General features: G+C 38.1%; 1 protein-coding gene across 2 annotated transcripts in view; it reads right to left on the bottom strand.

Annotated features, from left to right (window-relative positions):
* tmtc1 (transmembrane O-mannosyltransferase targeting cadherins 1) overlaps nt 1-16,829 on the bottom strand; it is a 121,487-nt gene that overhangs the window by 32,903 nt on the left and 71,755 nt on the right. For both annotated transcript variants that reach the window (XM_066705291.1, XM_066705292.1), the window contains exon 8: nt 9,969-10,090. In XM_066705291.1, coding sequence (XP_066561388.1) covers nt 9,969-10,090 — 122 coding nt within the window. The remainder of the gene's footprint in view (nt 1-9,968; nt 10,091-16,829) is intronic.

The following is a 16,829-nucleotide window of genomic DNA, read 5'->3' as shown; positions in this document are numbered from 1 at the left end:
GAACCAGAACAAAAACTTGTATGGGATTTACATAACGGTTTTTGATTACAACTAACGATGTTAAACGAGTTTGCTTGTAGAGGGGGTCAGTAAGGGTGATGAGGCAGTAAGCTAATGCAAATGAGAGCAGGAGGAGGAATTTCAGCAGCCTGAGTCTACAACCTGCAAAGGATTTTGGGATAATAATACAGCTTACACAAGTCCGACTCGATCCCCGTGTCCCTATAAAAGACAAACGGACCTCTGGAATACTAAAAGCTATCTATCTATGCATAATTGACATGCGTCCAGAATTCAGTGCAAATGGAAAACAGATTAAAAGTTGGGTAAGGCCTGCTGGAACATAACTTGCAATGGAATGCCTGCAGTGAAAACAAGACTAATATTTTACCTGATAGGGGACCCCCCAAAAGAGAGTGAGAATGAAAATGTTCTGCTCATTATTACCCCTAAAAATGACAAGTCTCTGAACCTTCCTTAAATAGGAATGGAAAACAGAATAGAGAAACCATATTGAGGAATTTATTTACTTTCACACCTATCAGTATTATTTTCTTTTCTGCAGCATTTACTTTTCAATACATTTTCACCAGGATGTACTCCTACAGTGTGTAACATGATATATTTTGTTTTTGGATGTTTCAATAGTTCCTGCTGACTGTAATTCAACATTCTTTGTCTCTGTCCCTCTCAGAAGAAGAAGGGACGAAGATGATGACAAAGACGAAGCCAAAAGCCTATCAATTCCTTGTTTTCCTCTGGAAGTCTTTCAACTTCTTTAAGAACATAAGAAGAACATAAGAAAGTTTACAAACGAGAGGAGGCCATTCGACCCATCATGATCGTTTGGTGTCCATTAATAACTAACCTAATCAGTCTGATTTTAAATGTTCCCAAATTTTCAGCATCTACCACATTGCTGGGGAGTTTGTTCAGATTGTGACTACTCTCTGTGACTACTACTCTCTCTACTCTGTGACTACTACTCTCGCTCAGTGCTTTCAAGCGCTGTCAACCTCCACATTGTTTTAGTACTCTGGGCAATAGCTGATTTCACTCCCCGATTAATCACTGGCTTCCTCATGCTTACATTGTACAACCAACTGTCCACATACTGCTGGAGAACACACATTTCCCTCCAATTTAAAGACTTGCATTAGGAAAAAAAATCAACCTTTAGCAGGAATCTGAAAACAATACAGACATGAATACATTTACCGAGGCTCTTGAAATTAACAGGTCATTTAAATGAAAAGCTCTTTCTGCTGGAAATGGCTCTTAAATCTCTTAAAGGTGTAAAAAGCACATGTATCATGCATTGTTATTAATAATATTATTATCATTATTATATTATTAGGCACACAGATGCACAGCCTAATGTTACATTTAAAGATATATATAAAATATCCACTTAGCGGGTAAATGTGTGTTTTATCGGGAAATGTAAACACAATTGAAAATGTCATTTAAACCTATTCAGTCAGGCTTTTATGAAGCCTTTGGGAACCACTGCACAATTTTGAAGAGATAGGCAATAATAAAACATAGAACTTGAATTGCCATATAAAAAAACAACAAAAACACACATAGTAGAATAGTTTTCTATGAAATGTAATCCATTTGTAAAAAGCATCATTAAAGCTAATGTTTGTAACACTCTCAGAGCAATTTGTCCATTTCAAAACATTTTCAGTTTTCCATTATTACTCTGTGATAATAAACTTGTACTTGGTATTTATTGTACGTACCACTAATGCCTGTAGTGAAACAGAAGAAGGGCTATGTTCTTACTTAATCAAGTCAAACCAAAGTGTCCCAGGTGTTCTTTATATTTTCCATAACCTCCTACAGGATATCCAATGTAAACATAGGCTAAATACTCCCTTCCTGGAGAGCTAGCCCTGTCCCAGGGAGCTCTCTGACATTTGTATAGTAATAACTTATTTTACACATCCCAATCCAACAGGATTTCCACAGCTGCTCCACAACCACCCATTCTATCACAGAAATTATGGTGACAAATACTTAATGACTGCAGTAGAAGAAAGACCTCTGCCCTATTTTGCATTCTCCCTCCTTCTATCCCTATGAAAATAAACATATCAGTGCCAATATCTCTTGAGATTGCAACAGGAAACATGTTATAAATAACATGCACTTGCAAAACTGAAAACGGAGCACTTTTTTTAAATTCTGTTGGCTGTTCGACTTCAAAATGTTTCCCGGGGCTTTCAAGGACTCTTGCCTGGGCCGTGATGAATGCTGTGGAGTGTCCCATTTATATGCAGCGCCAATACAGCTCCATCAACGAGCAGCAGAACAAGGTACCTGGTGCTGCAGCAGCTGCTCTTTAAAACGCAACGATTTATTTAACATTGCAAGGATGCAGGAGAAAGGGCCAGAGTGCCATTGTTCCTGACAGATCTGTGGAAATGTAACCCCTCTAGTCCTGGCAACGCACAAATATTTACTTACAGCAGGCACGCAATATCAGCATCTATTGCATTAAATTATGTATCCAGTGACCTATAAATGTCATCTTAACTGGACCATTGCCTTTTATATTTCATCTGCCTCACATTCGGCCATTAAAATTAATCATCCAGTAAATGGTGTTGGAGTAGTTTAAGGCTTATTGGAATTAAGGGGTCAGTCCTGAATGGAGGCATGGCATTGACAACCTCCTATAATTTGTGGGTTAGCAGGCTAGATCACTTTAAAAACCTAACTTTTTTAAAAGTTCGTGGGGATGTGTTTAAATGAGATTATAAATTTGATACATATTCCCAAGAAATTGATTGTTCCAAGTTAATCAATTTAAAAAAAAAAAAGGACAGTTATTCCTGCTTTTTAATCAGAATCTGGGATTATATAAATACTCTGCAGTTAATACATTGTTCTTCTTTATGCTGTTAAACAAAGAGTAATCAAGGCTTTTGAGAAGTTGTGTTCTTTAATATATCTATATATATGTTGTATTGTAAACATATGACTTAATTCAGTCAATGTACCCGACATTTCCTCCAAAATGCTTAACAATGACAACAAATTTAATTATATATTATTTTTCAGTGTTCCATGGTGTACCTGCAGTAAAGGTCTAGTATCAATATATTAAAATTAACTATTTGGTAAGGAGAAATACACAAGGCAAAGAGCACTGAATGTTCTGGAAAAATGAAGATTATGGAGCATGTCAGACTATAGGCTTCACTAAGGCCCTTGGAAAAATGCCAGGAATTTATTTGTACATTAAAACAAAGTGCATGTCTAATGGGAAATGGAAAAAGCCATGGAAAAGAAAACAATGAATTTTCATCAATTAAAAAGTGATTACAAACCACTATGTTTTTTAAAACCAATTAAAAATGAAGTGCAAATAATTTTATACCTTAATCCACTCTCATCTCTTCCATATCAAACACAACATTCGAAGGCCTGAAATGAAACTCTAAATTGTAGAAGGGAATCTCCGTGAATAACCTCATATTTTCACTTTTCCCCTTAATCCAAATTTGACTGCAGTTTGACTGTGATCAAAAAACTAATATTTGACTTTCAAATCTGACAAATTCATTCTCTAGGTGTCTTGTGGCAATAGGTGTGGCATATTACTCTGAAATACATCCCCAGAATATAATGGTGTTAATCTTGTGTTTTGAAACTCGGATAACATTAATAAGAAAGGAATGAAGTCAGGCTTTATCTCCTTGGAGTGGATTTTTCTTTGCTAAGGTGTTACAGACACCTCTGTAGGCGGGCATGTCCGAATGCTAAGACTACAGAAGGAACAGATGCTATGATCTATGAACCATGGTTGAGAGCGCACACAGATTAGGAACATTAACACTGGCACACAAAACAGCACTGAGCAAGCCTGCAGTAATTTAACTGAGTCTGAATATACACTATACATTGCAATTTATGCAATATCACCCTGTATGATTTGCAATGTTTTTTTTCTTCATGCAGCCTTGCAGAAAGCTGTAAATCGTCTTTTTCTTTCTTCATATCATGAACATTTCAAACTTCAAATGCTCACCAACACCTCAGCTCAGATTCAAAGGCTCAATGGGACAACTGACTGACAAGAACCAGGCCATCTGCATCCCAACACCGAGGGGAACTCTGTAATGAACACAGGCAGATGGGGAAGGTGCAGTATTTTCTCTCTCTCTGGAGCACTGAAGAAGGACAAGAATTTTCCCTTCAAATTTCCACACAAAAAATTACAACTTTTCATTGGAATAATCCTCATCTAGGTCCACCTATTTAAATAAAGGACCCCAGATGAAAAGTGTGAGTGTGTCTGCATCAGCGCCTCCGCAACACATGCGTTGCCGCTTAGAACAACAAGCAGTTAAAGGGAAATTTGTCTTCATTAGGCAATTAGTATGATAATCTTAATTACTGCAACAGCCATGGCAGCTAGTAAATAATTTCCAGAAATACTCGACACAGATGTGGAAGGGAGCTATCCAAGCAGACTCTCTCCCTTCAGGACAAGGTGCCTGCTGTGTTTTAAGACAGAGCTCCCCGGTTTCTTATCATAATGGTGATGCAGAGAGGCACTGACAAACCGTCTGTATGGACTGCAAATTAGGGATGTAAGTAACCATTTCCATTTCCATTTCCCAATGTACTCTGCAGTTTTGGCACATGAATCTGACAATTAAAAATGGACAGGGAAAATGACATTTTCAACAGAACAATCTCTCAGGACTCCAGGATTCTAACTTGAAAAATATGCTCCTTTCTACTGACATATAGTTTTTTCAGATTTTTTTTCCCTCTCTCTCCAAAGTTTGCTTATACACGCTTCTCTTGGGTAAAACTGATTAACAGATTAAGTATGATTGCACGTGGGCGCCTGACAGGAATGGTAAGTTTAAAAACAATGAGATTTAGTTTATTTTACTAGTCCTCACAGCAGGAATCACCCAGTTCGTATTTTACAGTGAAACAAACTGGCACAACACCTCCTACAGTTTGCTTTTAAGCGATGAATGTAAAATGGACTTTAAACATAATATTTGCAAAATTCCTATGGTTGCCATTTCTTTTGTTAAGAAATACCATATTTAGATGCCAAATAAGGAGTGGCATTTTTATTTTCTGTTCATTCCTGTTGTATTGGTATGTCTGCCTTAAAGTAATTAAGAATCACATTAGTAATGCTTTCATTTCAGTTTTTACTATTTCATGTTCCTTCCTTTCAGTTAAGGGGTAACATCTGCCCACTCCGATTATTCTGGGGTCACTTGGCTATCCTACATTTGTGCCTCAATCACATCACACTGGCAGTGCCCGTGATTAATGAGGTCATATGAATTGCTAATATGACCGCACTAGCCCTGACCAAATTAACTCTGTCAGGGTTGTGCTTATTAACTCTCCAGTTTCAACACATGCTGCAGGCAGTATTTGCACCTCTTCCCAACTGACAGTCTAACAAGCCTGAACACATCTCACACACAAACACACACACACACACTTTAGAAATACAAAGAAAGAAAAAGGTTTGTCTTTGAACAGCCTGGAGCTGAGGCGATTGGTAAAGCAGATCTGAGAGGAACATGTCTTACCTTCAGAACTCCCACTAGATCTTTGTAATTGAAAGTCTAAGGCCTGTGGATGGGAGCGCTGGAATAATTTTTATGTTCTGCTGAAACAAGACCCTACTGTTCTATTTATAATCCATTTGCTATCGCTGATAAAGTAAATAGTATATTTTCGCAATGCAATCAACTTGACATATCCTTTCCATCAGAGTGAACATACACTTCTCTGATCTATCATCGGGCTCTGGACAGCTTCTGGATTATGCTTTCAATCAGGAGTAGGGCTGCTTCTTTTCAGACACCAGCAGATTCTTTGGCATATTACCATCTCCTCTCCAAGCAAAACCAGTGCTTCCCTTCTTTGTTGAGAAAAAATAATGTATCAAAAGCAAAAATAAATTTAACAAAAGATTTTATTAAACTACATTCCGCATCTAATCACTGTTTGCCGTTATCATAGCATAGCTTTTGAAGGCTACTTTGGCATTTTAAAATGTAATATTGATGAGTTTTGGGGTTGTCAGACATCCTGCTTTCACTTTAGCATTTCCACAATTGAACAAGCATTCCTTTATAAATAAGTAATAACAATATACCTCATTGACGTACACACCATTACTCACTGCCAGGACAAGGCATTTAAAGGTAAATCGCATTATACGTTTTTTTTTTTTTTTTTTTAATATACAGTGATATATAATTGTTAAGTGTTTATTTTACGAGTAGTGATAAAGTTGTAGCAATTGAGAAAATGCTTTCAGCATTAACAGTTAAATTTGTAGTTATTTGCAATTTAATGCAGCGTTACACTACATAATTAGGCCTGAATCTGTCCTCAATGTAATGGTGTAATTAATACTGGCAATTTGACAGGCTGCTTTAGGATATGGGATCCAAGTGCAGGGATGGCATTGGGTTTATTCTTTGGTTTTATTAAGATGCACAGTGTGTCTTCACATACTTATGTAGTCTAAGGGTGCATAGAGGACAGAGGACAGTACAAGGTCCTTTACTATAAAAAATGCATGCATATGATTTTAATATTTTACTGATTAAGATACATACATGTTATACTAGCACACAGGGAAATGTCCTTTTATTATATTCCCCATACGTATTACAATCAGCCATGCAAGTTAAATTAAACACTTCCAAATATATATTCAGTGCGTATATAGTGATGCTGTGTGGGGTGAGATGTAGGGAGACCGCCCCCCTGTGAGACTCTGTCCCTCCCAAGGCCCCAGGGGAGGTGAATTATCAGGGGGGAAGCAGCTGACCTACTCCTTATCCCATAACTGCCCCCCCACCCCAATAAAACGGGAACAGACCTGCTTCCTGTTGTGGAGAGGCAGGTAGGAGTGCCAGCGTCAGCCAGAGAAAGGAAAAGACAGAAGCAAGGAAAATAACTGTACTGAATTACAGTAATGAACTTTAAACTTGAAATTGGATTTTGTAGGTGATTACATTTTGGATTGGTTGCGGTCTCTCGTGATTTTGTTTATTAGTTCTGTGTGAGGTTAGGGATCCATTTAATTTGTTGTTTAGGCTCAAAGGAGTGAGGTTTTCATTTCAATTGATGATTTTATTTTTGGTCTGTGCACTAGAACACTGTACATAATAAACCTGCACTTCTGTCCCCATACCCGGCCGTGTGTTTCCCAAACCCCACCTTACAAGTCCCACATGCTGTGTTCATCCACACAAGGTGTCACAATATATATATACATACATACACACACACACATACACACACACATTTAGAAAACTTTCTTTAACTTTTAAATGGCTATGCTTTTTGCCAAATGTCAGTTCTTAAACAGGTTTATCTCTGTTTCAAGTCTGTCCTCACTTATCTGCTGCCTGTTGCTGGGAATTTAGTGATGTTGGGAATCTCCTCAAGCACATTGCTATCGGTTGCCTGCAAGAAAACCCTAATCTGTTGCTCAACGGTAACTTCTAGATGCTAACAGGCAGCTTTACAGAACTAGGCAGTCAGTGAAGCAGCATCTGCCCCCCCTTTCTGATTGCCTCTTGATTTTAACATTGAAGTACGTGGTTTTAAGGTACATCATTTTGCATTTGTCTCATGGTTTCTGGCTGCTTGTACACAGTGGTGTTTACAGACAGAACATGTTGACGTCACATGGCAGAATGTATGTTTACAGATGTGTGGATCATCCCCCTGAGCTTAATGTGAGAATTTCTCTCCTAATGCGCTGCAGAGAATTCACTGAAATATAAACCCAGCTCTACCACTCCTGTTTGTGATGTCCTGGTGAACACCTGGTGGAGCCAAAACTTTCTGCCTTTAAAAGAAGAAACATCTCTGTAGACGCTAACTTTTGTTTCCTTGGATAGAACGATAGACCTCAGTGGAAATGTAATTCCTCCTTTCTGCAAGACCCCAAGTCCAATTCAGTCCTGAGCCAGGAGATTACACTGTTATTCGAGACTAATGACTTCCCCGCAGAGCCAGGGATTAATTTATGGGAGACATTAAAAGCATACTTAGGGGACAGGATTATCTGTTTCTCCTTGACTATGAACAAATGAACAGAGGCGGCTCTAAGGCAGTTAGCAAAGGATCCGCGATGGCAGAAGCCCTGCACATTAAGCCTCCCTCTCTCTGGTTTGTTTTGATGGGGCAGAGAAACTCCCAGCTGTGAAATATCAATTTACACAACAGTTGAAGTTGCAATGAACTACAACCAGACAGCAATTTTCGACCAAATATTTCTCTGAGGTTAAGGGTGGCTGAGGGGAACGTACTCTAATCACTAAAATAGTAACAGCCATTTCCACCTTAGGCATGAATTATCAGGAGATGACAACATTTAATCAGGCACTTCGCTTACAGGGCTTGGACAAAAATGCAGGTCTACACATTCTCTGTACGGTGTTTAGGGTGTTTATTAATGCAGAATCCAAGCAGGGGTTAGTTGCCAGACAATAATATCAAGCACTATTAATATATTAACACAGCATTAAAAAATAATAACTTAAAGGTCTAAATTAGCACATTTCAGGTAAGGGCCGCAGTTTCTGTGCCTACATATCCCAGGTCCATATCCTGAAGCTGTATCATGCTTTATCTTGGCTGTCTATCCTCTTGCTAATACAGGTAGATTGCTGCTCTACGATGGTAGCTTAATTAAAACCTAAGCCTTGGAGTCATTAATATGTCTCAGCGCTTCCTGAGTTATGTCAGAAGAATCCACCTTCTGTTGATGTAGTCTTTGTGCCAGTTTCAAATAAGAGCCTTGATATTATACTACAGACAATTCTGCACAGCAATAACTCAAGCAAACTGCCCTTTTCCCACAATGTTATGTAACATTTTTGAAGTGATCTACGTTTATTCTCTCATTCACTCACTCATTTATTTATTCATTCATTTAAGTGTTTAAAAACAGCATTTATAAATGGAGAGAACTGCAGTAGCAATAATCTCAATGGCTTGTGAAGAGAGATTTTAAAGGGAGGGGTTATGTCTGAGAAGTGCAGAGAAAACCCATCATCACTTCCCTGTTTGAAGTCCAGAAACAATATGCGTTGTTCACTTCAAAGAAAGTACATGAGAGGTCTCTCCTCTTAACCTCTATCGTGGGAAACAGAGACAATCTCAGCTCTTCAAGATTTACTCACAAATTGAAGAGGGGGTATTTAGTCACTCTAGCTGGTATGGAAAAACTGCTTAGGTGGGAATCTTTCCTCTCCTACATTATAATATGACATTTCTGAGTGGCACTATTTCAATCCATCATTGTTGGTGTTATTAAACCAAGACAGCAGCCTTATCCACTCGGATTATACGGCTAAAACAAAGATGTTCAGGTTTCCAATTCAAAGCAACTAAAGAGCTTATACATTAGCACACGAAATACAGAAAAAGCCCTGCTCCAATGGCACTCTCACCTTGAGCTTTTAAATAAAACCTGATATTATATTGTCCCTGAAACAGATATTGCATTTAGAATCAAACAACAGAGCTTCTAAATAATCCAGTTACTGGCGCCTGGAAGCAAAGATTGCCATTAATTCCTACAGGTGCTTCTCTGATGCACTTTGTCACAGAGGTGGCTTCTCATCAGCCCATTAAAGGAGACTAAGCACAATGATTATAGAGTACAGATGTCCATACAACTATGGTCTCAGAAGTCTGAAGGACATTTAGAGCCCCCCGCTACCCCTCACACATAAGTGTGCATGTGAAAATAAAACCAACAAAGAAATAAATAAGCATTAAGCAAATGGTTGTGAATTCACAACCATCCCACCCGCAAAAAAAAAAAAAAAAAGTTAATTAATTCTCCTTGGAGTCAGAGTATTGAATGGTTCAATGGTTCAGGTATACCCTACAGCTGCAGCAAAGGGAAGGCTTTGCAACTGATAAACTGTTATTACCTTGGCATGTAGAGGACTCTCTCTGCCACTACAAAGCCCACTCTGAAGAACAGGTTGCTCGCAGGAATGAAAGGGAAAACAAGGAACAGGATTCCCACCAACACTTCTCGGTTTTCCAATTTCTGAAATAGAGAGAGAAAAGAAAACATTTTATATGTGTATCTGGTCCCCTGCTTGTCTTTGTTCCTACTGAGCTGTCAGTTACTTAATTTGATTAGTTCGGGCATCTCTATACACATTCTGGACTAGGGCAAGGGCTTCACTTTGTACTAGTTTAAAAAAAAAAAAAAAAAAAAGGTATTTGGTTTCTTTTCCTGATTTCTATAAACTGCGGATCGCTTGTCGTGTGGACATATTTCAACCTCGCCTCCAAAATATAAAACTGCACACATGACCGGGGAAGGAAGGGGCAAGGTGCCATAGCTTGTATTCAGCTAGAAACTCCTACATCAGCGGCGGAAACGGCTAATTTCCAATGAACACGCATATTACTATCAGGCGCACAAATCGAGAGTTGTGCATCCTCACCCATTTCAATTACAGAGCTCCATCGAAATAGATCTGTGATTGACAAGCACCATAAACTGCGTCTATTTGCCTGCATAATGTTGGTTGATATGGGATTTTTCGCTGGTGATACGTGGTTGTGAAGCAAAGATATATTTGAGTCAAAATCTGCCTGATTTTATGGATGTCATGGAGATTTTGAGCCAAGTTTTTCGACTTGGAAATGACTCAGAATCACGTATTTCTCCGATTTTCAAAATCTTATTAGGGAGCACCCCCAGACCCCATGCCCTGAATTACTCAATCCTCTTTGCCCTCACTTTGCAACGTTAATTTCGTGCAGTGGACAGTGGGACAAAGGGGAATGGTTAAGACTTTAATCTAATAAGACACAAAATGCTTCAACATTTCTATTATTTCTATTACGCCTACAATAATCCTTAACAAATTAAAACAATTAGAAGTGGTCTGAAAGCATAAAATAATACTTGTATTTACAGTTATTTAAAAGTTTTATATTTGTACTTTGTCAAATAAATGTACAAAATATCAGCAACAGGGTATATTACTAATTCACAGAAATGTGTGTGTGTGTGTTGGAAAGGGGCAGTTGGAGGTGTGAGTTCCCCCCCTCTGGACCTTGACTATACCTTGACCAAGAAATTTGGACCCTGACAAAAAATAATTGACTACCCCCCTGCCTTACACCATGTGATACTTCCCCAGCTGTTTAAAATAAAAACCAAGTGCTGATTTTCTACATGATTACCTATGTGAAGGGTTCAATGAATTATCAAACAAGCTGGACCCAAGTGAGGCCCCAGGAGTGGCGCTGAGAACCCCAGACAATCTTCTGGCCTCTGTAACTGAACTTCAAATATCACAGTTGTCGTGTGTGATCTGTAATATTTTAGAATTACAACTTAAAAAAAGAGTATACATTTCTTTCCCTTCAAGAAACCTGAACAAAGCAAGGGCAACCCAGTATCTGATATTCCTGGGCAATCAGCCAATGGTTTTTGATGACAATCACTTTGCTGCTGGAGTTTGGATAATTGATAATGCTTGGGGTTATTGGGAACAAAAAAAAGGCAAACCAGAGTCCACATTTATCAATGGTTATGCATGTATTTATTTACCTATGTACTTGTATATGCCTCTTTTTAACCAGTATTTTGTTCTTCCATCCATCGATTTTCATCCAATCTTTAAATGGAGAAGAATGATTGAATATACTTTGTTAATAAAATGTCCCCTTTTCCTTCAATCCATGCTCACAATTGTGGTTCAAATGCTATCCCCTCCCTGATATTCACTGCAGCTGATTGATCTTGACAGCTTCAGCTATCACCCTAGCACAGAGCTTCTACCCCTGAGCTCCTCTCCTGCCCCATTTTTTAACAGCTATAGTCTTTCTGTTCCAAGTATGAGGGTCAGATCATTCTCCTGTAAGGCATCTGGAAGTGGCGTGTCCTTTCAACACAGTCATCCTTCCATATCTCGCTCACTTAGTCCTCAGAAGGCTGGCTATAAATAGGGGAGCTATTTTAACATCTTTAGTGTAGCTCCTTTGGTTACTCTTTATAATTGCAAACAAAATCAGATATATACTGTATGTTACTGAATACCCGGGGTTTCAAAGGTAGTATTTTGGGTTGAGCACATTACATCCTGTCAGTCTGGGTATACCAGATTTGGGAAAAGTCAATGGCAGTTTAGGCTAGCTGATTTAAAAGAAGATGAGTCTGCCTCATCTTGCCTTTTTTCCTATGTGAAACCCTGACTTGAATTTTTAATTTGCCTGCGACTAATTATTTTGTTAGTTTGTTACTTTTACATGCAATACATCCAATGCCATTATACACATCCAATATATATGTTAAACACATGCATCCAATATTTAATGAATATCTGAACAGTGGACACCATGTTTTTTTTTTTCTTACACAATCCAATTGCGGAATTATACTTTACGTCAATTAAAACAATTCAGGGATCCACTTATTTTCCTGCCCCTATAATTGATTCATTCACAGCCCTCTCATCTCTTCAGATCTCTGTTTAGCAATAAATTGCCTCCCTCCCCATCATGAATACAGATTGATTGAGAGGAAATTGCCGTTGTGGTATTGCCATGTTGGTACTTGTCCTAACCCACATTCATTCCGTAACAGCACGATACTGGTGCATTGGCTTCTGTTTACTTTGGCAACACACACTTGGAAGACATTGTTAACAACGTTGCGTTAGAGAATACAGATTTTAAGCAATATGGTTTTTTTGCTGTCTCACAAGTCCACAGTTGTCAGGTTAAGATCTTAAAAAACAGACAGCAGTTTTGTCTTATTTAATTTTAATAAGAATAAACAAACAAAAAAAGAAAAAAATAAGTGTAAAGGATCAATATCAGACAGATAATGTGAGTATAATTCTGAGATTATTCAAATGTGTGCAGGTTTGAAAATAATTTTATTTCAGTTCCTGTAATTAAACTCAGCGATCAGAAGTTTCTCTTTAAATTGTAAGTCACGGTCCATAATGCCTGATAACCTTCAAAGCAGTTCTTACACGTTCTTACACGTCCCGCTTCATTTCTCAAAAATTACTTGCATTGATTCTGACCCTGTTTCTTCAAATTCTGTAACACTTCCAAATGTAGCACATCTCTCACTTCATATGTCACGCCCAATGTTTCTGTTTCTGTATTCTTTAATTACGCATCATGTATTTTCTTGCAGTTTATTAAAACAAGTGGAGAATACTGAACCACTTTGAAGGCAAGGTTCTGTGCAGCAGATGGCGTTGGGCGTTGGCCTTCAATTTGTTCCATAGAGATGACTTAATCAGCTGTAGTTGAGGCTAGGACCGTTCGTATTGTTTTTGGTAGCTACCTTAAATGCATGAGGGACCCAAAACAACTCCCTACAATGTCAGACCAGGATTTCATCTGTTCAAAGGTGCATAATGCAGTCTCACATTATGTTAAATATGCACTGTGTAATTGTGAGAAAGGAGAACTTTGGATGCTATTGGTACTATAGCTAGAGTCTGTTTATAGCACTTTGGCATGGTGACGCAACTGCTTTAACTCTTCTGGTTCAGACTCTCCCACAGGCTATGGGCTATGGGCTCACCTCTTCCCTGCAATCTGTCTTCATTTGTATTATCATGGTGTTGCAGTGGATGTGCTTTTCATCATTATGTTTTTCATGTTGAAGTTCTTGGCTTATGGATGTATTGTTGCCCTGGAGGGCTTTTCATCTGCTAGCCAAACAGGAGACTGGTAGGACCATCTCTTGGCCAAATTCACTGTGCAGAAATAGCATGACGATCACTGACAATGACCAATGGTGAGTGCCTCTTGTCCGTGCTTTTCCAGGTTGATGATAGGGGCAAATCAGGTATTAGTTGTTCTATAAAGGACTGAGAATGGAAGACAGGAAGATGAAATCATGCGTTACTGGGAAAAGATACTCTAGATCTATAGTGAAAACATCTTTCGAAGGCCTTCATCCAGCAGTGGATCAGCCAAGTCTGCTGCTGTTGCTGGGATTAGAAGATGCAATTGAATGTCAAAGGAGGGTGAGAATGACATTTTAAACTGATAAGCTTAAAAAGATCCTACTTCAATGCCCAGAATTCATAGATTCCTTCCATAAAGATATACATATAAACTTGAACCGATTAGGACATTCACCATCCTGAGACCTCCTCAAATTAGATTATTATTTAGACGGAACTATCCAACCTATTTTTCCAGGGAGGTATGTATTATTCAGATATCTTTACTGGGACTGGATTCATACAAATGCCTCAAGGTGAATTAAAATGGGTTTAATTCCATCTCGGTATCAATAGCATTTAGAGTCATCAAACAATCATCAATTGTTTTGGGTGCATGAGCTACGCAACCCTAGGGACCCAGGAACAGTAACGAGAACAACTCACCCTCAGGGCTTAACAAGCACTCCGGCGTTAGTGGCTCCATTTCACTTTACTGATATGCTGCAAGATGGGTTCATGGTGGAAAAAGAAGACCAAAATAAAACAAATAAAAATTGCCTGATCTTTATCGTTTCCCAAATCACTGTGGTGCAGAACACAACCACTCTGGAGAGCTGGTCACAATCACCACACTAGGGATAACTGTGTAAACCGATGATTTACAGTGCAATTTTAGGAAGCTGTATACATGAAAGGAATAAATACATCCCACTGATGGATGTGGGGTAACTAAGGAACAACTGGCATCGTGAACATTTTCAGATCACCAAAACCCTGTTTTTGGCAGCATGGTCAAGACTCAGAATGCTCTTTTTGACATCCTAATTTTTAGGCTATGTACTGAAACAGAATCCAACATGGTATCTGAGATGTTATAGGGTTTATTTAGCACATGCATCGGGTTCCCATAAAACTACATAACAATGTTTATAGTGCATTTGAGAATACGGCAAAGCAGATCCATAAACCATGACGATCTCACCCCTTAACAACAGCTGTGACAAATGACAGCCTCGGTATTAGTAAGTGCATCTCTACCAGGATAATACGTCTCCGAGACGCACGCAGCCTGGCCCCTAAGGGGAAGGTTTCTGCCATGCTGCCCGATTATCGGCCCTCTCTAATATGCTGCTCACTGCATATGTGAAGACAAATGACACCACACTCAATTTCCAAACTATAAATCATATCCGTGTACACCAATGGACTTTATGGCCATTTGTTTTTTTACTGTGAAAAGTTTCTCCTGTATTTTCCTTTATAACTTGACTAATAACCAAAATACAGATGAGAGCCTGTACATATCTGATTTATTTATTGTGCATGGTCATGACTACATATTGCATAGAGAATACATTCAGTACTCATTAATTCAGTCCACAACAGGGATTTTTGCAATAACCAAAAGCCAGCAAACTGCCCGTTAAATACAATTTCCCTGCCTACCATCAGTTGCATTCCTTCTCATTTAAAATGGATACATATTTCATAATATACAATCAAACATACCGAAAGATTCTCAGAAAACCACCTTAAACAACATTAAAATGAATAGTGGCAACAATTATTTACAGCTCTAGGACATATGTAGTTTGCGTTGCTTCTAAATCTCTTTTTTATATTAATCGATTTCCAAAAGCCTCCTGAAATATAGTCAAGCATTTACCTCAGGGCACAGTTCATTGTAAATAACCTGTGTATTTTATTAGGGTTTTCTCATATTAATGCAAAAAAAATGATCCCTTTAGCCAATATCACTTGAAAAGACTGCATAGTAGAAAACAATTTAAGTACTTAAGCAAATCTTTACTAAGGTAGTTAAACATCTATGAGAAGTCAAAAATGGCAAACGTGCAAAACGATAACTATAATGTTAAATGTCATTACACTGGTCAAACCTGGGATGTCTTTTCCTTTCCAGCATACAATTAAAAGTATTTTTATGAAAGCCAAGTTACTTCTCAATGTGGCTGCAGTCACTTATGAACAGGAAGTACCTGAGTCATTAATTACTGGTTTAAATACATTGCCCTTGGCTTCACAATTAGACTGTGCGTTCAGTGTTCAGAAGAGAAAAGAAAAAGTAATTTATTCAAGTCGCTTTCTCCCACAGCGACGTTAACTGTCTTGAATACCAAAATGCATTGGGAAGGTGATCTTGAATGATTACTATAAAAAAGAAAAAGTATACATTATACTGAACTTAGTATCCTGCATTGCTGGTGAGTTTCAACGCCGTTTTCTAAAAGAAAAGGTTAAATGTAGCATAAGATCTCCCTGTCCTCACAACCCTTAAAAGACAATACAGCTTCCATCAATCAATAATTTTTACACTCCCCTTCATTTTTAGCAGAACCTCTATTCCTTATTAAATACTGTAAGTACATAAACACAAACACACAACACAATTCTAATATTCACCAGGATGGGTAATCATTTATTTGATCATCCGATAAGTTATCCATTTAGTCTGATTTTAAATTCCACCAACCTATTTTCTCTTATCTACATGAAAGTGTTTAAGTTACAGGCCTCTAACTAAATGGACTCATTCTCTCTCAGTGGAGAGATTTACTGTTAGCCTCATTCATAGCAGCAATTACAGCAATACAAAAATATTTTTAAAAATGTGAATTTAATGAACTTTAGGTTTAGCGTCTAATCTTCACAATTTGATAAGTAAGGTACAGCGATACCACTAAACTAGGAAAATGTGTTATTTTAGTGAAGCTTGAAGACAGAATAAACAATTACAATTTCTTTATAACAGCATGAAAATAGAATCGGTACAATCTCCATCTGATTAAGTGTTAATCATTTTCACAGCTGTAAAAGATTAAACATTGTTAT

The sequence above is a fragment of the Amia ocellicauda genome, chromosome 5 (genome assembly GCF_036373705.1).
Source record: "Amia ocellicauda isolate fAmiCal2 chromosome 5, fAmiCal2.hap1, whole genome shotgun sequence".
NCBI classification, from domain to species: Eukaryota; Metazoa; Chordata; class Actinopteri; order Amiiformes; family Amiidae; genus Amia; species Amia ocellicauda.
This window is presented reverse-complemented; position numbering and strand designations above follow the sequence as displayed.